Source organism: Pelodiscus sinensis, chromosome 1 (genome assembly GCF_049634645.1).
Source record: "Pelodiscus sinensis isolate JC-2024 chromosome 1, ASM4963464v1, whole genome shotgun sequence".
NCBI lineage: Eukaryota > Metazoa > Chordata > Testudines > Trionychidae > Pelodiscus > Pelodiscus sinensis.
In genome coordinates, this window is record NC_134711.1 from 329,015,136 (window position 1) to 329,035,181 (window position 20,046).

Consider the following 20,046-nt stretch of genomic DNA (forward strand, 5'->3'; position numbering starts at 1 on the left):
ACAGCTTCCACCCCAACATCAACCTCAGCATGGACCAATCTACACGGGAGGTCCATTTCCTGGACACCACGATACAAATAAGTGACGGTCATATCAATACCACCCTATACCGAAAACCTACCGACCGCTATACTTACCTGCATGCCTCCAGTTTCCACCCCGGACACACCACACGATCCATTGTTTACAGCCAAGCACTGAGGTACAACCGCATATGCTCCAACCCCTCAGACAGAGACCTACACCTACAAGATCTTCAACAAGCATTCTGTAAACTGCGATACCCACACGAGGAAGTGAGGAGACAGATTGACAGAGCCAGACGTGTACCCAGAAGCCTCCTGCTACGGGACAAGCCCAAGAAAGAAACCAACAGAACACCACTGGCCATCACCTACAGTCCCCAGCTAAAACCTCTCCAACGCATCATTAGTGATCTTCAACCCATCCTGGACAATGATCCCTCGCTTTCACAGGCCTTGGGAGGTAGGCCGGTCCTTGCCCACAGACAACCCGCCAACCTGAAGCATATTCTCACCAGCAACTACACACCGCACCATAATAACTCGAACTCAGGAACCAATCCTTGCAACAGACCTCGGTGCCAACTCTGCCCACATATATACACCAGCAACACCATCACAGGACCTAACCAGATCAGCCATACTGTCACTGGTACATTCTCCTGCACATCCACCAATGTAATATATGCCATCATGTGCCAACAATGCCCCACTGCTATATACATCGGCCAAACAGGACAGTCCCTACGTAAAAGAATCAATGGACACAAGTCTGATATTAGGAATGGCAACATACAAAAACCTGTAGGGGAACACTTCAATCTTCCTGGACACACAATTGCAGATCTAAAAGTAGCCATCCTGCAGCAAAAAAACTTCAGGACCAGACTTCAAAGAGAAACTGCTGAGCTACAGTTCATCTTTAAGTTTGACACAATCAACTCTGGATTAAACAAAGACTGTGAATGGCTCGCTAACTACAAAAGCAGCTTCTGCTCTCTTGGAATTCACACCTCCAGATCAGCTGCTAGAAGTGGGCCTCATCCTCCTTGATTGGATCCACCTGGTCATCTCCAGCCTGATCCTGGCCTGCATATTTATTCCTGCCTCTGGAAATTTCCACTACATGCATCTGACGAAGTGGGTCTTTGCCCACGAAAGCTTATGCTCCTACACTTCAGTTAGTCTATAAGGTGCCACAGGGCTCCTCGTCGCTTTTGCAGATTCAGACTAACACGGCTACCCCTCTGATACTAGCAAAGAAAGGTCACTATGGACAGATCCCTAGTATGGGCTAAAATTGCAGCATGGAAGGTTTAGGTTGGCCATTAGGAAAAAGTTCCTACCTGTCAGGGTGGTTAAACAGTGGAATAAATTGTCTGGGGAGGCTGTGGAATCTCCATCGCTGGAGATATTTCAGAACTGGATAGACAGGCATCTAGCAGGGATGATCTAGACAGTGCTTGGTCCGGCTATGAGGGCAGAGGACTGGACTTCATCACCTCTCAGGGTCCCTCCCAGTTCTAGTATTCTATGATTGTATGATTATACGTATAGGTAAACTGAGGAACAAAGACACGTGACTTGGCCAAAAATCACACAGGGAGTAAGTGGCAGGATAGCATACAGGTCCCAGGAGTCCTGACTCAGGCCGGGCCAGTGTATTGTGCAGAATACAGCAGAAAGACTGGAAGAGGGAGGCCTTCGCTGTCTCTCAAGGTGAACTGGAGTTTTTCAGAACCAGCTGGCGTGTGTGAGGTCCCTGCTCCTGGTTAACTTGAATTGCAGGTTGCCTACAGATATATTTTCTCACAGATTTCTTGTTCCCTTATGGTTTTCATTCTGTGCTCATTTTAAATGCTTGCAATAGGTTTACATTAAAGTAATGTAAAGGGAGAAGCGGTGGATGTCATATACCTAGACTTTAGTAAGGCATTTGATACGGTCTCACATGATATTCTTATTGATAAACTAGGCAAATATAACTTAGATAGGGCCACGATAAGGTGGGTGCATAATTGGCTGGATAACCGTAGTCAGAGAGTTGTTGTTAACGGTTCTAAATTCTGCTGGAAAGGGATAACAAGTGGAGTTCCTCAAGGGTCTGTTTTGGGACCCGTACTGTTCAATATCTTCATCAATGATGTAGATATTGGGATAGAGAGTACGCTTATTAAGTTTGCAGATGATACCAAACTGGGTGGGGTTGCAACTTCTTTGGAGGATAGGGACATAATTCAAAATGACCTTAGCAATTTAGAGAAATGGTCAGAGGTAAACAGGATGAGGTTTAATAAAGAGAAATGCAAAGTGCTCCACTTAGGAAGGAACAATCAGTTCCATACATACAAGATGGGAAGCGACTGTCTAGGAAGGAGCATGGCGGAAAGGGATCTAGGGGTTATAGTGGACCACAAGTTGAATATGAGTCAACAGTGTGATGCTGTTGCAAAAAAAGCAAATATGATTCTAGGTTGTATCAACAGGTGTGTTGTAAGCAAAACTCGTGAAGTCATTCTGCCGCTCTACTCTGCACTAGTTAGGCCTCAGCTGGAGTACTGTGTCCAGTTCTGGGCGCCACATTTCAAGAAAGATGTGGAGAAATTGGAAAGGGTACAGAGAAGAGCGACAAGAACGATTAAAGGTTTAGAGAACATTGATCTATGAAGCCAGGCTTCATGAACTGGGCTTATTTAGTTTGGAAAAAAGAAGATTAAGGGGGGACATGATAGCGGTTTTCATATATCTAAAAGGGTGTCACAAGGAGGAAGGAGAAAATTTGTTCCTCTTGGTTTCTGAGGATAGGACAAGGAGTAATGGGCTTAAAGTGCAGCAGGGGAGGTTTAGATTGGACATTAAGAAAAAATTCCTAACTGTCAGGGTGGTCAAACACTGGAATAAATTGCCCAGGGAGGTTGTGGAATCTCCATCTCTGGAGATATTTCAGAGTAGGTTAGATAAATGTCTATCAGGGATGGTCTAGACAGTATTTGGTCCTGCCATGAGGGCAGGGGACTGGACTCGATGACCTCTCGAGGTCCCTTCCAGTCCTAGTATTCTATGATTCAGGGACATCCAAATCTGTGTTCTCACTGGGATGGATGGTTCTTCAGCTGTTTTTTTCTTTATTTATTCTCAGATGTCCTCATGTTTCCTGCTATTCCTGCAGCAGCAACAAATTGGGAGTTGTCACTAGTAGACTCCGTTGTGCACAATTCATTCCTCCGAATTAGGAAAATATCATTTCTCAGTGTGTGAAGAGCAACCAGTTTCTTCACCCATGAGAACAACCTCCAGGAGTGCGTGTAGTGTCCCATATTAACACTCTCTCTCCATCTATGCATTGGTACTGCGACCATCACCCTAGAGACTGGACACAGACGGGCAGTCAGGGGAGCATACGGTACATGCAGAAGACACGGCTCTGCTTCAGATCTGGTCTCCCTTCTTCCCTACACCATGTCATATTCCAACATCACCCACTTCATCAACCCTTCCACCTTCATCCTGATGGGCATTCCTGGCCTGGAGGAGGCCTACGTCTGGATCTCCATCCCCTTCTGCACTATCTATTCCTTAACCCTTTTGGGAAACTTTGCCATTGTGTCCATTGTGAAGATGGATCGGAGCCTCCATGGGCCCATGTACTATTTTCTCTGCATGCTGGCCCTCACTGACATTATGCTCTCCACCTCCATCCTGCCCAAAATGCTGGCAATCTTCTGGTTCAATTCCAGGGAGATCAGTTTTAGTGCCTGCCTTGCTCAGATGTTCTTCTTTAAGTGCTCCTCATTAGTAGAGTCTGGGATTTTCATGGGAATGGCATTTGATCGCTACGTGGCCATCTTCCATCCCCTGAGACATTCCACTATCCTCACAAACCAGGTGGTAGCCAAGATCGGCCTGGCCGTGGTGCTGCGTGGTGGTATACTCACAATACCCCTTCCTTTAATGGCGGGGAGGTGGCCATATTGCAAAACCAACATCATCCTCCAACCATATTGTAGGAACGCATCCTTGGTGAACCTGGCCTGCGCTGACACCCTTGCCAGTAATTACTACGGCCTCTTTGTGCTTTTCTGTGTGATGGGTCTGGATGTGATATTTATTGCTGTGTCCTACATCCAGATCCTCAGGGCCATCTTCAACCTCCCCACCAAGGAAGCCCGGCACAAGACTTTTGGGACCTGCACCTCCCACCTCTGTGCCATGTCAGCCTTTTATATCCCAGACGTCTTCTCCTCCCTTATGTCCCGATTTGGCCAGATTGTGCCCCTTCATGTCCACATTCTCGTTTCCAACACATGCCTCCTGTTGCCGCTCATGCTGAACCCCGTCATCTACGGGGCGACAATCAAACAGATCTGGGGCAGGGTACTCCAGTTTTTTACACATAAAGGGGCCTAAGGTTTTCTACTGGGGCTGAGCTCCTTCCAGAGCTGACTGGTGAAATGGTGCTGTGCTCTCTTCTCTGAATCACAGATGTGCACTAGGGATGCAATAGTGTTGTCAATTAACCGATTGACGAATAAGCCTAAGCTTATAGGTTAATGCCACAGACTACATGCATTTCCCTCTCTCCCTGTTGCCACAGAGGCAGTAGCATGGAGCGGTAGGGGCCTCCTTCGGTGTGAATCCAGAGCGCAGTGGCTGCTGGTCCCATCCCCAGGGAATATAGACTAGTAAACTAACCAATAAAAATTAATGAGATTACTCGACTATTCAATTAACCGATATTTAACACCCCTACTGTGCACTCAAAAAGAGATTAAACCCTTTCTCAGCCAGACTGTCCTGTGTTGTCATGAGTAACTGGGGAATAGTTGGACGTCAAACTCCTTCACTCTTAGGTTTTCCCGATTTCTAGTTGCTGACAAGTGGAGCCCTTCAGTCCTGATCCCGGCCCCGCCTATTCCCCTCAGGCTGTTCTGCCTTCTCCGTCTCACCCCCATGTTTCCACTTGTGTTCCGCCTCTTCTCCCCAGTGGTTTTTCTTTCCTCTCCAACCCCAATGACTTGCTTATCGTGGTTACCTCCTTCCCCACCCACTGGGTGCCCTGTGACTCTACAATCCAAATAGGAGCCAACAGTGAGGTGAGGACGCAGTGCCGGGATCGACAGGCTAGTCAGGAGCAGAGTGGGAAGCCTTATAAAAGCAGTGGAGGGTTGGTGGCAGGTCAGAGAGGCAGATGGGGGAGGCTGAGCATCACAGAGCTGGTGGGCCTAAAACCTCAGTTAGAAAGCCCTGAAGGGAGATACTCTTGTGTGGCTTTGGTTCTGTAGTGTCCTGCTCTGTGTGGCTTCTCATGCTTGGGGCCTGTTGACTGCAGGGACACGGTCCTCAGGGACAGGGCGAGGGATGAGCTTAGAAGGGAGGGGGACAGCCGTGAAGAGAGGCAGAAGGATAAGCCCCAGTGTCAGCTGGGAAGGCGGGCAGCTGGGCTGAGGTGAGGGGGGCTTCCATAGCTCACAGGGAGGGAGATAAATGGCAAACCTTCCATTAGCAAGCCATTTACATGGGTCCACAGCTCCCATTCCACAACCACAGGATGCCCATTGCCAAGGGGCCGATGCCCAGGGGCGAAGCTTCATCTGACCTACCCTCTTGGAGGGTGTTTTTGGTCACTACATTTAGAAACTCTGGCTCTGCTCCTACTCAGCGTTATCCCCGTGCCATGGAGGGATGGAGCCTCCCAGGGGTCCGATGACTTACTTAAGGCCACACAATGGGGCAGTGGTAGAGCTAAGGATAAAAACGGTCAGTCCCGACACCTCTCCCCTGACCCAGAACAATTGCTCTGGCCTTCAACTGACAATGTTTAAAAAAGGAAACCAAATGTTTAGGACTGAGAATAAGACAGAAAATGCCACATTGCCTCTGTACGAATCCATGGTACATTCACATCTTGAATACTGCATATAGATGTGGTAAACTCAAAAGAGTTTTATGGGTGTGGGAGAATGTTCAGAAAATGGTAACAAAAGTGACTAAGGGTCCCGAACGGCTGGCGTATAAGGAGACATTCATTAGACTGGGACTTTTCAAGATAAAGACAATGAAGAGGGGATGTGATAAAAATCTATACAGTTGTGACTGACGTGGAGATAGTAAATAAGGATAAAGATTTACACCTTCCCCTAACACAAGTACAAGGTGTCATCAAATGAAATTAATAGGGAACCCATTTAAAAAAAAAGTATTTCTTCACGCGAGGCACAGCCAACCTGTGGAATAACTTGTCAGAGGATGCTGTGAAAACCAGGACTTGAACAAGATTCAAAAAGTGCTTGATAAGTTCATGGAGGTTAGGTCCATCGTTGGCTATTAACCAAGATGGGCAGGGATGGTGTCCCTGCCCAGTGTTTCACGAAAGGGTGACGGGATGCGTTCCTGTTCTTTTCATTCCCCTGGGGCATCTGGCATTAGCTACCATTGGAAGACAGGATACTGGGCTAGATGGAGCTTTGGTCTAATACAGCATGGCCATTCTTATGCCCGTATGTTTTTATCTTCTTACTGCTCCTCTGGGTTTTATTCCATGCAGAGGGGTTATTATTGTACTGGGATCGGTGGAGGTGCAGTCCTTCCTAAAAAGGAGGAATCTAATAAACAACAAATAACTAGAGCCACAAAAAACAGGTTTCCACACATCTCTGATTCAGTCTTGTCTCGCTGGTTTACCAGGGAACAAGACACCGGAATTCTACACAGCACACCCATACCAACGGTGAGCTACAGGGAACCAAATCAATGCAGCATGTGCCTCCATAGCCCTGGTAGGGCACTTTCAGGATGAGCTAGAAATACTAGGTAAATATCTCCAGTTAATATCTAGGGAGGCTGTGGTCCAGAAAGAGGAAGTGACTTCTCCAAGGTCACCCAGTATGCTCATGGCTGATCTGGGATTCTTCACCCCCAGCTCACTAGATTCCGCTTCCCTTTTGTCACTAGTTACATGACTTGGGGCATATCCTCAGCTATTGTAAATAGCGATCAGGGCTTTTTTGCGCAAAAGTGCATCTAAATTGGCCACGGACGCTTTTCCTCAAAAAGTGTTTTTGCGGAAAAGCATCCATGCCAATCTAGACACTCTGTTCCAAAAATGCTTTTAATGGAAAAGTTTTCCATTAAAAGCATTTCCAGAAAATCATGCCAGTCTAGACATAGCCTAGGTGTCTACTTCCAGCTGAATTGTTTGTTGAAACTTTTAGGCTTAATAATTTTAGTCAACTCCAAGGGAAGGAGTCTTGTGAAAAATTCTTAGAAGTGTTGCAGCAAGGGACTATAGCTCTTCCATGCCATCCAGAGGTTAAAAACAAGTAACAGTCCCCCGTTTCTTCCTGTTCACAGGAATACATTTTCCAAACCTTCGTGCGTTACAAATAAAATTTCCTGTGCTGGGTGTCTGCTTCTCACTGTTGTTTTTCTCCTGTGTGTGTGTGTGTGTGTGTGTGTGTGTGTGTGTGTGTGTGTGTGTGTGTGTGTGTGTGTGTGGTTTTCAATTTCAGATAAGTTCAGGTGACTTATGGAATAAATCTAGGAGAAAATATTTATTGCCCATGTTGTTCCAGCAGGTAAAAGAGAGGTATCCCCCCACATTTAACAGCCAGAGGCGTGCTGAAATTAAGGAGGAGAAGGTGCAGTCTCTGAGCATTCTCACACTGCTGGCTTCCCTGGTATTTACACACTTCTCACTGAGATTTCCTTCAGTGTGGCCTGAGCAAATGATGGGCCTCAGAATTTGGCCTCATATTTTACATCTCCTACCGACTGCCATCCTGGAGAAGCCAGTGTTCCACCGGATTGTGGCCACCTCAGAGCTGGAGGGCTAATGAGCTGGGCTGGGAGGGGGCCCACAGGAAAAAGAGACATTTTGGCCAGTGATTCTGAAGCAAACTCATCCCTAGTGGAAAGAGCCCTGGGATGTGTCATGGCTGTGCAGAGCAGGAAACCCCACGGACTTACTCTGCGTCCCACCAATCCCACGTCGCCCTAAGTCGTTCGAGCAGGGGAGCCCCTCAGCGAGAGATGGGTACCTGTGAATTCTGAGAGGAAATTGTCTTCCCTGAGCACCTACCTCAAGCAACCATGTTCCCACATTTTCTCACTCCATCGTCTGCAACATCATCCCACGCCGAGAGCTGACACAGGGACGTGCGCCATGAATAATATAGCTCTGTGCAGTCCCAGTGGGGTTTGATCAACCTTCACAGGAGAAACGGCCACTGGGTGTAAACAGGCTGCACACGCGCCTGTCTGTGTGTCCCTGCTCTTTATCCAGTGTTAGGAGTAAACACTCATTAAGGGACCTTCCCAAAGTGAGAAGAAAACTGTTGGGCTCTGGGCTGAGTCAGAAAGGAATTGGCTATTCTGTGTATTTGTGTGTATTTTATAATTATAGTCAATTAGGAAAAAGAGCTAGCACTAAGGACTAGCTCTCCATGGGTGTGACTATACAACACCCTTACCTCAAAATAAGCTATGCAATATGCGCTATACAAATTGTGCAGCTGATTTCGATCTTATTTTGAAATAAGGCGCTATTCCGAAACCTCCCTTAATGCTTGTGCAATGAGGTTTGCAGGGAGGTCGGAATAGCAAGCCCATTATATTTTGGTATTACTGGCTTGCTCTTAAGATGTGGAGGTATCCCAAAATAGCTCCTCAGTATAAACAGAGCCCATATGGCCTTATTCCCTAGCCAGGAAGGGTTTCCAGGAAGGATGGATAGAGAGGAGGGATGTCTGAATAAGGAGCCAGTTATATTTTGATATAACGGGCTTGCTCTTAAGATGTGGAATAGCTATTTCAGAATACCAGAGGTATTCCGAAATAGCTCCACTGCTTAGACATAGCCGATAGGGTCTCATTCCCTATACACTCCCAGGAGGGATGGATAAATCGGAGATTAGACATGTACAAAGGCTGATGCCTGAGAGGAGACACTTCTGTGAAAGCGCACGGCTGCTGCTGAAAAACCAGCGATCTGTAATTATACTTGGTAACTATCTTCTTACTGGGCAGCGTTTTTTCATTGAGAAAACTTGAAATCTCCTAACGAAGAAAGGTCCCTAAACAAACACAGGAACAAATCGACACACCTTTAGAGCCCCGACCAGGGTTGTTCTATCTATTACCCAAGATCCACAAACCTGGAAATCCCGGACTCCCCATCATCCCGGGCATTGGCACTCTTACTGAAGGACTGTCTGGCTATGTGGACTCTCTGCTCAGACCCTACGCCACCAGCACTCCCAATTACCTTCGTGACACTACGGATTTCCTGAGAAAACTACAATGCATAGGTGATCTTCCAGAAAACACCATCCTAGCCACCATGGATGTAGAGGCTCTCTACACAAACATCCCACATGCAGATGGAGTACAAGCTGTCAGGAACAGTATTCCTGATGATGCCACAGCACAACTGGTGGCTGAACTCTGTGAATTTATCCTCACACACAACTATTTCAGATTTGGTGACAACATATACCTCCAGACCAGTGGCACTGCTATGGGCACCCGCATGGCCCCACAATACGCCAACATTTTTATGGCTGACCTGGAACAACACTTCCTCAGCTCTCGTCCACTTACACCCCTTCTCTACCTATGCTACATCGATGACATCTTCATCATCTGGACCCATGGGAAGGAGACTCTGGAAGAATTGCACCATGATTTCAACAGCTTCCACCCCAACATCAACCTCAGCATGGACCAATCTACACGGAAGGTCCATTTCCTGGACACCACGATACAAATAAGTGACGGTCATATCAATACCACCCTATACCGAAAACCTACCGACCGCTATACTTACCTGCATGCCTCCAGTTTCCACCCCGGACACACCACACGATCCATTGTTTACAGCCAAGCACTGAGGTACAACCGCATATGCTCCAACCCCTCAGACAGAGACCTACACCTACAAGATCTTCAACAAGCATTCTGTAAACTGCGATACCCACACGAGGAAGTGAGGAGACAGATTGACAGAGCCAGACGTGTACCCAGAAGCCTCCTGCTACGGGACAAGCCCAAGAAAGAAACCACCAGAACACCACTGGCCATCACCTACAGTCCCCAGCTAAAACCTCTCCAACGCATCATTAGTGATCTTCAACCCATCCTGGACAATGATCCCTTGCTTTCACAGGCCTTGGGAGGTAGGCCGGTCCTTGCCCACAGACAACCCGCCAACCTGAAGCATATTCTCACCAGCAACTACACACCGCACCATAATAACTCGAACTCAGGAACCAATCCTTGCAACAAACCTCGGTGCCAACTCTGCCCACATATATACACCAGCAACACCATCACAGGACCTAACCAGATCAGCCATACTGTCACTGGTACATTCTCCTGCACATCCACCAATGTAATATATGCCATCATGTGCCAACAATGCCCCACTGCTATATACATCGGCCAAACAGGACAGTGCCTACGTAAAAGAATCAATGGACACAAATCTGATGTTAGGAATGGCAACATACAAAAACCTGTAGGGGAACACTTCAATCTTCCTGGACACACAATTGCAGATCTAAAGGTAGCCATCCTGCAGCAAAAAAACTTCAGGACCAGACTTCAAAGAGAAACTGCTGAGCTACAGTTCATCTTTAAGTTTGACACAATCAACTCTGGATTAAACAAAGACTGTGAATTGCTCGCTAACTACAAAAGCAGCTTCTGCTCTCTTGGAATTCACACCTCCAGATCAGCTGCTAGAAGTGGGCCTCATCCTCCTTGATTGGATCCACCTGGTCATCTCCAGCCTGATCCTGGCCTGCATATTTATTCCTGCCTCTGGAAATTTCCACTACATGCATCTGACGAAGTGGGTCTTTGCCCACGAAAGCTTATGCTCCTACACTTCAGTTAGTCTATAAGGTGCCACAGGGCTCCTCGTCGCTTTTGCAGATTCAGACTAACACGGCTACCCCTCTGATACTAGCGTGTGTGAGGTCCCTGCTCCTGGTAAACTTGAATTGCAGGTTGCCTACAGATATATTTTCTCACAGATTTCTTGTTCCCTTATGGTTTTCATTCTGTGCTCATTTTAAATGCTTGCAATAGGTTTACATTAAAGTAATGTAAAGGGAGAAGCGGTGGATGTCATATACCTAGACTTTAGTAAGGCATTTGATACGGTCTCGCATGATATTCTTATTGATAAACTAGGCAACTATAACTTAGATAGGGCCACGATAAGGTGGGTGCATAATTGGCTGGATAACCGTAGTCAGAGAGTTGTTGTTAACGGTTCTAAATTCTGCTGGAAAGGGATAACAAGTGGAGTTCCTCAAGGGTCTGTTTTGGGACCCGTACTGTTCAATATCTTCATCAATGATGTAGATATTGGGATAGAGAGTACGCTTATTAAGTTTGCAGATGATACCAAACTGGGTGGGGTTGCAACTTCTTTGGAGGATAGGGACATAATTCAAAATGACCTTAGCAATTTAGAGAAATGGTCAGAGGTAAACAGGATGAGGTTTAATAAAGAGAAATGCAAAGTGCTCCACTTAGGAAGGAACAATCAGTTCCATACATACAAGATGGGAAGCGACTGTCTAGGAAGGAGCATGGCGGAAAGGGATCTAGGGGTTATAGTGGACCACAAGTTGAATATGAGTCAACAGTGTGATGCTGTTGCAAAAAAAGCAAATATGATTCTAGGTTGTATCAACAGGTGTGTTGTAAGCAAAACTCGTGAAGTCATTCTGCCGCTCTACTCTGCACTAGTTAGGCCTCAGCTGGAGTACTGTGTCCAGTTCTGGGCGCCACATTTCAAGAAAGATGTGGAGAAATTGGAAAGGGTACAGAGAAGAGCGACAAGAATGATTAAAGGTTTAGAGAACATTGATCTATGAAGCCAGGCTTCATGAACTGGGCTTATTTAGTTTGGAAAAAAGAAGATTAAGGGGAGACATGATAGCGGTTTTCAAATATCTAAAAGGGTGTCACAAGGAGGAAGGAGAAAATTTGTTCTGCTTGGTTTCTGAGGACAGGACAAGGAGTAATGGGCTTAAAGTGCAGCAGGGGAGGTTTAGATTGGACATTAAGAAAAAATTCCTAACTGTCAGGGTGGTCAAATATTGGAATAAATTGCCAAGGGAGGTGGTGGAATCTCCCTCTCTGGAGATATTTAAGAACAGGTTAGATAGACATCTGTCAGGGATGGTGTAGGTGGAGCTTGGTCCTGCCTTGAGGGCGGGGGGCTGGACTCGAAGACCTCTTGAGGTCCCTTCCAGTCCTATTATTCTATGATTCTATGATTAATTTGGCTGTAACACAAGGGGCTTATAGCTGTATGTTGAGCTAAGGCAAAGCTAGCATACATGTGTCTGGGCCTTTTCACCATGGGTATGTCTACACTACCCCGCTAGTTCGAACTAGCGGGGTAATGTATGCATACCGCACTTGCTAATGAAGCCCGGGATTTGAATTTCCCGGGCTTCATTAGCATAAGCGGGGAGCCGCCATTTTTAAATCCCCGCTGCTTCGAACCCCGTGCAGCGCGGCTACACGGGGCTCGAACTAGGTAGTTCGGACTAGGTTCCTATTCCGAACTACTGTTACTCCTCGTGAAACGAGGTGTACCGGTAGTTCAGAATAGGCACCCTAGTCCGAACTACCTAGTTCGAGCCCAGTGTAGCCGCGCTGCACGGGGTTCGAAGCAGCGGGGATTTAAAAATGGCGGCTCCCCGCTTATGCTAATGAAGCCCGGGAAATTCAAATCCCGGGTTTCATTAGCAAGTGCGGTATGCAAACATTACCCTCCTAGTTCGAACTAGGAGGGTAGTGTAGACATACCCCATGATAGCAAAGTCAACATGCATGTATTTGGGACCTTTCATCTAGATAAATAACGTAGCCTTGAAAGGCATAGGGGCTTCCAATTATATCCTCAAACTTTACAGGTACACCACAAAGTGGAGAAATCCGAAATAACCGGTTCAGACCCGGCAAAAGTATCAGTGAGAACAGAAACACCAAATGTAGCACCTAATCACACACAGTGCCAAGATAATGATTTGATGCACCTGATAATAATGGGAGATCAATGATAAACTGATCTACAGGGGAAAAAAACACCTCACCATAAGTGAGGGGCAAATACACAAAAGAGAAATATCCTCTACTGAATATGCCTCAAACATACCAATGCCACTGTAATGGACTATAGACGTGTCATCCCGGCCTGCGGGCATGGGGAGGAGGAAATGCAATTGTTGGGACATCCTATAATGAGGGCCACTGGTGATGAATGGGAAGGTGATGGCAATGAGGAAGATGATGGGTTACCCCTCACGGGATTCTACACGGGATGATGTGAGTGTAGGGAAGTGCAGATGAACATTCTCTATCTCGTTAGGTTGGGGGTGTTGGGACTGTGCTAAATATATTTGTGACGGGTTGAGGTCATGGAAGCTCCCTTGGAAGTGCTTCCCGGAGAGCTGACAGGGCCACTGCCTCTCGCCTTCCTGCTCTTTGGGGCGTCTCACTGCCCGGTCCTGCTGGACCAGCTCCTCCGGTCTCCCCCAGCCGAGGCCCCGAGCTGAGATCCCTGCACTCCCCTAGAAGTAGTAGACACTGAGGTCCCACTTGATGTGTTTCCATTTAGACATGTAAAAGCCATAAAGTGTTCACCTCTCCATGAGTCTAATTTTACACACAAGAGTGAGACACACACCAAAGTAAGATAAGCAGAACCCGCAGATCGTGACAGGAAGATCGATGGGTGACACGAAGTAACTCGCTTAAAGCACCCTTGAGTTAGGCATATTTCTGTCCATACGTCCATTTCATAAAGCATGGGGGGAGGGTTCTGTCACAATATGAATAAATGATATTTGTAATACACACGAGTTCCTATAGTGTGAGTGTTACAGTTGCACATCAGGGTTTCCAACTACTGTAATTTCAATGCTGGACCTGATGCTGGGAGAAGAACTTGTCCACACTCAGAGCGATCACTGGGAATTGATAAGTATTCTGTATAATTACCACACACTCTAAAGAGAGGTGACAAATTTGGCTTCCCAGAGGGGACCAGGCACATGAATAACCTCTCCCAGGAACAGGAAACTCTACGTAAAAATCTATGTTGAAATTCAGCTGATCTCAGTCAGCATTTGAGGCCAGTCAGAAACACTTCACCAGGACCTGATTTCCACTGCTCTACTGTCTTCCTGTTACTGTGGTCCTGAACATGACTCTCCCATGGACAATGCTGCCCAGGTGGTTAGCATGTCCCTACCGATTCTTCCCTGCCCCAAAACCGTTTTTTTTCTTTGTTCTGTTCCATCCAGATTCTATAGTGTCCCAAATGCTTGTCCTATAACCTAGGAAATGGCCTTTTCTTAAGTATCTAGCAACTATCCCACGAGCATGGGACAAGAACGCAGTGTGATGTTGCATGATTGACTGTGGACACTTGTATGACAGCCGCTACTGTTGTTCCACCATTGCAACCCATCGTATGGTCTGTCCGGTGTCAACAGGAAAGTGACAATTTGTTAATTCTAATGATCCTCTTTATATAGTTGTATGTTTTGTGTCGAAAGCAAGGAGAATTGTCCATGGAGTTTTACATGGAGGTTTTATTCCTGGCTAACACTCTCTAAGTAGAATTGACAAAAAGGCCATTTTTCTAAGTGTTGATGGCCCTTCAAGGAAACATAGCTGGCACCTGGGCCAGAGAAGAAACCCACCTCTGAAAGCATGTGGGAAATGGCTGCCTCCCAGAGTCATCAAAGCATGTCTGGAAATGTGGTGTCCTTTGTCACCGTTTCTAGATCTTGCAAACTTCCGTCTTGTTTTGAAGACCACATGAAGTTAAACTGGACTCTCACCGTATTTGCTTCTTCTTTGCTATAATCCATCCTGGGTGACTCATTTCTCCACAAACAGGATCTCCAGAAGGGACCTCAAGAGGTCATCAAGTCCAGTCTCCTACCCCCATGGCAGGACCAAACATTTTATGTGCCTAGCTCTTTAGCCACCTGTATCTCCTTTTCTTTTCATAGTAATCCTTTCATTTGTAATTACTAAAGATTCATGATTGCTTCATTATTTAGTAAGATCTGAGGAATGCATTGGCCTGGCCATATAGTTGGTCTCTTGATAATGGAGTAAATTTATTGATGGTGAAATTGGTGAGAGAGAAGTTTGTGTTTGTTCCTGGCTAAGGATAATCCACTCTGGGGGGAGTCTTTCCTATTTTTCAGCCCTTTCTCCTGAATTTGGCATCTTCAGCTGTATCCCACTGAGGCACGGTGACACACAGTTACCCCTGATAGGTGCATCGCAGAGTATTGCTCACTTCACCCAATGGGGTGTCCCCCTTGGAGAGATGGGGAAACTGAGGCAACAGGAAACGAAGGGTCTTCAGCCACAAACATAGCTCATGAGTCCCTTGCTGCCAAAGACTTTCTGAGATTCTCTCTGAGCTAGCAGTAGCCAAAATCTGCACTACACGCTCTCCACCAATTTGTATAGTTCAGGGAAATTCAGAGGGCTACACCCTTTTACAATAGCTGAGGATATGCCCCAAATCATGTAACTAGTGACAAAAGGGAAGCGGAATCTAGTGAGCTGGGGGTGAAGAATCCCAGATCAGCCATGAGCATACTGGGTGACCTTGGAGAAGTCACTTCCTCTCTCTGGACCACAGCCTCCCTAGATATTAACTGGAGATATTTACCTAGTATTTCTAGCTCATCCTGAAAGTGCCCTACCAGGGCTATGGAGGCACATGCTGCACTGATTTGGTTCTCTGTAGCTCACCGTTGGTATGGGTGTGCTGTGTAGAATTCCGGTGTCTTGTTCCCTGGTAAACCAGCGAGACAAGGCTGAATCAGAGATGTGTGGAAACCTGTTTTTTGTGGCTCTAGTTATTTGTTGTTTATTAGATTCCTCCTTTTTAGGAAGGACTGCACCTCCACCGATCCCAGTACAATAATAACCCCACTGCATGGAATAAAACCCAGAGGAGCAGTAAGAAGATAAAAACATACGGGCATAAGAATGGCCATGCTGTATTAGACCAAAGCTCCATCTAGCCCAGTATCCTGTCTTCCAATGGTAGCTAATGCCAGATGCCCCAGGGGGAATGAACAGAACAGGTACGCATCCCGTCACCCTTTCGTGAAACACTGGTCAGGGACAGTTAATAGCCAATGATGGACCTAACCTCCATGAACTTATCAAGCACTTTTTGAATCTTGTTTAAGTCCTGGTTTTCACAGCATCCTCTGACAAGTTATTCCACAGGTTGGCTGTGCCTTGCGTGAAGAAATACTTTTTTTTTAATGGGTTCCCTATTAATTTCATTTGATGACACCTTGTACTTGTGTTAGGGGAAGGTGTAAATCTTTATCCTTATTTACTATCTCCACGTCAGTCACAACTGTATAGATTTTTATCACATCCCCTCTTCATTGTCTCTATCTTGAAAAGTCCCAGTCTAATGAATGTCTCCTCATACGCCAGCCGTTCGGGACCCTTAATCACTTTTGTTACCATTTTCTGAACCTTCTCCCACGCCCATAAAACTCTTTTGAGTTTACCACATCTATATGCAGTATTCAAGATGTGAATGTACCATGGATTCGTACAGAGGCAATGTGGCATTTTCTGTCTTATTCTCAGTCCTAAACATTCGGTTTCCTTTTTTAAACATTGTCAGTTGAAGGCCAGAGCAATTGTTCTGGGTCAGGGGAGAGGTGTCGGGACTGACCGTTTTTATCCTTAGCTCTACCACTGCCCCATTGTGTGGCCTTAAGTAAGTCATCGGACCCCTGAGAGGCTCCATCCCTCCATGGCACGGGGATAACGCTGACTAGGAGCAGAGCCAGAGTTTCTAAATGTAGTGACCAAAAACACCCTCCAAGAGGGTAGGTCAGATGAAGCTTCGCCCCTGGGCATCGGCCCCTTGGCAATGGGCGTCCTGTGGATGTGGAATGGGAGCTGTGGACCCATGTAAATGGCTTGCTAATGGAAGGTTTACCATTTATCTCCCTCCCTGTGAGCTATGGAAGCCCCCCTCACCTCAGCCCAGCTGCCCGCCTTCCCAGCTGACACTGGGGCTTATCCTTCTGCCTCTCTTCACGGCTGTCCCCCTCCCTTCTAAGCTCATCCCTCGCCCTGTCCCTGAGGACCGTGACCCTGCAGTCAACAGGCCCCAAGCATGAGAAGCCACACAGAGCAGGACACTACAGAACCAAAGCCACACAAGAGTATCTCCCTTCAGGGCTTTCTAACTGAGGTTTTAGGCCCACCAGCTCTGTGATGCTCAGCCTCCCCCATCTGCCTCTCTGACCTGCCACCAACCCTCCACTGCTTTTATAAGGCTTCCCACTCTGCTCCTGACTAGCCTGTCGATCCCGGCACTGCATCCTCACCTCACTGCTGGCTCCTATTTGGATTGTAGAGTCACAGGGCACCCAGTGGGTGGGGAAGGAGGTAACCATGATAAGCAAGTCATTGGGGTTGGAGAGGAAAGAAAAACCACTGGGGAGAAGAGGCGGAACACAAGTGGAAACATGGGGGTGAGACGGAGAAGGCAGAACAGCCTGAGGGGAATAGGCGGGGCCGGGATCAGGACTGAAGGGCTCCACTTGTCAGCAACTAGAAATCGGGAAAACCTAAGAGTGAAGGAGTTTGACGTCCAACTATTCCCCAGTTACTCATGACAACACAGGACAGTCTGGCTGAGAAAGGGTTTAATCTCTTTTTGAGTGCACAGTAGGGGTGTTAAATATCGGTTAATTGAATAGTCGAGTAACCTCATTAATTTTTATTGGTTAGTTTACTAGTCTATATTCCCTGGGGATGGGACCAGCAGCCACTGCGCTCTGGATTCACACCGAAGGAGGCCCCTACCGCTCCATGCTACTGCCTCTGTGGCAACAGGGAGAGAGGGAAATGCATGTAGTCTGTGGCATTAACCTATAAGCTTAGGCTTATTCGTCAATCGGTTAATTGACAACACTATTGCATCCCTAGTGCACATCTGTGATTCAGAGAAGAGAGCACAGCACCATTTCACCAGTCAGCTCTGGAAGGAGCTCAGCCCCAGTAGAAAACCTTAGGCCCCTTTATGTGTAAAAAACTGGAGTACCCTGCCCCAGATCTGTTTGATTGTCGCCCCGTAGATGACGGGGTTCAGCATGAGCGGCAACAGGAGGCATGTGTTGGAAACGAGAATGTGGACATGAAGGGGCACAATCTGGCCAAATCGGGACATAAGGGAGGAGAAGACGTCTGGGATATAAAAGGCTGACATGGCACAGAGGTGGGAGGTGCAGGTCCCAAAAGTCTTGTGCCGGGCTTCCTTGGTGGGGAGGTTGAAGATGGCCCTGAGGATCTGGATGTAGGACACAGCAATAAATATCACATCCAGACCCATCACACAGAAAAGCACAAAGAGGCCGTAGTAATTACTGGCAAGAGTGTCAGTGCAGGCCAGGTTCACCAAGGATGCGTTCCTACAATATGGTTGGAGGATGATGTTGGTTTTGCAATATGGCCACCTCCCCGCCATTAAAGGAAGGGGTATTGTGAGTATACCACCACGCAGCACCACGGCCAGGCCGATCTTGGCTACCACCTGGTTTGTGAGGATAGTGGAATGTCTCAGGGGATGGCAGATGGCCACGTAGCGATCAAATGCCATTCCCATGAAAATCCCAGACTCTACTAATGAGGAGCACTTAAAGAAGAACATCTGAGCAAGGCAGGCACTAAAACTGATCTCCCTGGAATTGAACCAGAAGATTGCCAGCATTTTGGGCAGGATGGAGGTGGAGAGCATAATGTCAGAGAGGGCCAGCATGCAGAGGAAATAGTACATGGGCCCATGGAGGCTCCGATCCATCTTCACAATGGACACAATGGCAAAGTTTCCCAAAAGGGTTAAGGCATAGATGGCGGAGAAGGGGATGGAGATCCAGACGTAGGCCTCCTCCAGGCCAGGAATGCCCATCAGGATGAAGGTGGAAGGGTTGATGAAGTGGGTGATGTTGGAATATGACATGGTGTAGGGAAGAAGGGAGACCAGATCTGAAGCAGAGCCGTATCTTCTGCATGTACCGTATGCTCCCCTGACTGCCCGTCTGTGTCCAGTCTCCAGGGTGAAGGTCGCAGTACCAATGCATAGATGGAGAGAGAGTGTTAATATGGGACACTACACGCACTCCTGGAGGTTGTTCTCATGGGTGAAGAAACTGGTTGCTCTTCACACACTGAGAAATGATATTTTCCTAATTCGGAGGAATGAATTGTGCACAACGGAGTCTACTAGTGACAACTCCCAATTTGTTGCTGCTGCAGGAATAGCAGGAAACATGAGAACATCTGAGAATAAATAAAGAAAAAAACAGCTGAAGAACCATCCATCCCAGTGAGAACACAGATTTGGATGTCCCTGAATCATAGAATACTAGGACTAGAAGGAACCTGAGAGGTCATCGAGTCCAGTCCCCTGCCGTCATGGCAGGACCAAATACTGTCTAGAGCATCCCTGATAGACATTTATCTAACCTACTCTGAAATATCTCCAGAGATGGAGATTCCACAACCTCCCTGGGCAATTTATTCCAGTGTTTGACCACCCTGACAGTTAGGAACTTTTTCCTAATGTCCAACCTAAACCTCCCCTGCTGCACTTTAAGCCCATTGCTTCTTGTTCTATCCTCAGAGGCCAAGATGAACAAGTTTTCTCCCTCCTCCTTATGACACCCTTTTAGATACCTGAAAACGGCTATCATGTCCCCCCTCAATCTTCTCTTTTCTAAACTAAACAAACCCAATTCCTTCAGCCTTCTCTCATAGGACATGTTCTCTAGACCTTTAATCATTCTTGTTGCTCTTCTCTGGACCCTCTCCAATTTCTCCACATCTTTCTTGAAATGCGGTGCCCGGAACTGGACACAAGACTCCAACTGAGGCCTAACTAGTGCAGAGTAGAGCGGAAGAATGCCTTCTCGTGTCTTGCTCACAAGAC

General features: G+C 47.0%; 2 protein-coding genes across 2 annotated transcripts; one reads left to right on the forward strand and one right to left on the reverse strand.

Moving 5' to 3' along the window:
- The first annotated feature begins 3,482 nt into the window (after window positions 1-3,482).
- LOC142829247 (olfactory receptor 51E2-like) lies at window positions 3,483-4,430 on the forward strand. Its single transcript, XM_075928239.1, has one exon. The coding sequence runs from the start codon at window positions 3,483-3,485 to the stop codon at window positions 4,428-4,430; it is 948 nt and encodes a 315-aa protein (XP_075784354.1).
- Window positions 4,431-18,129: 13,699 nt separating this feature from the next.
- On the reverse strand, window positions 18,130-19,077 carry LOC102447782 (olfactory receptor 51E2-like). Its single transcript, XM_075928334.1, has one exon. The coding sequence runs from the start codon at window positions 19,075-19,077 to the stop codon at window positions 18,130-18,132; it is 948 nt and encodes a 315-aa protein (XP_075784449.1).
- Between the last annotated feature and the right edge of the window lie 969 nt (window positions 19,078-20,046).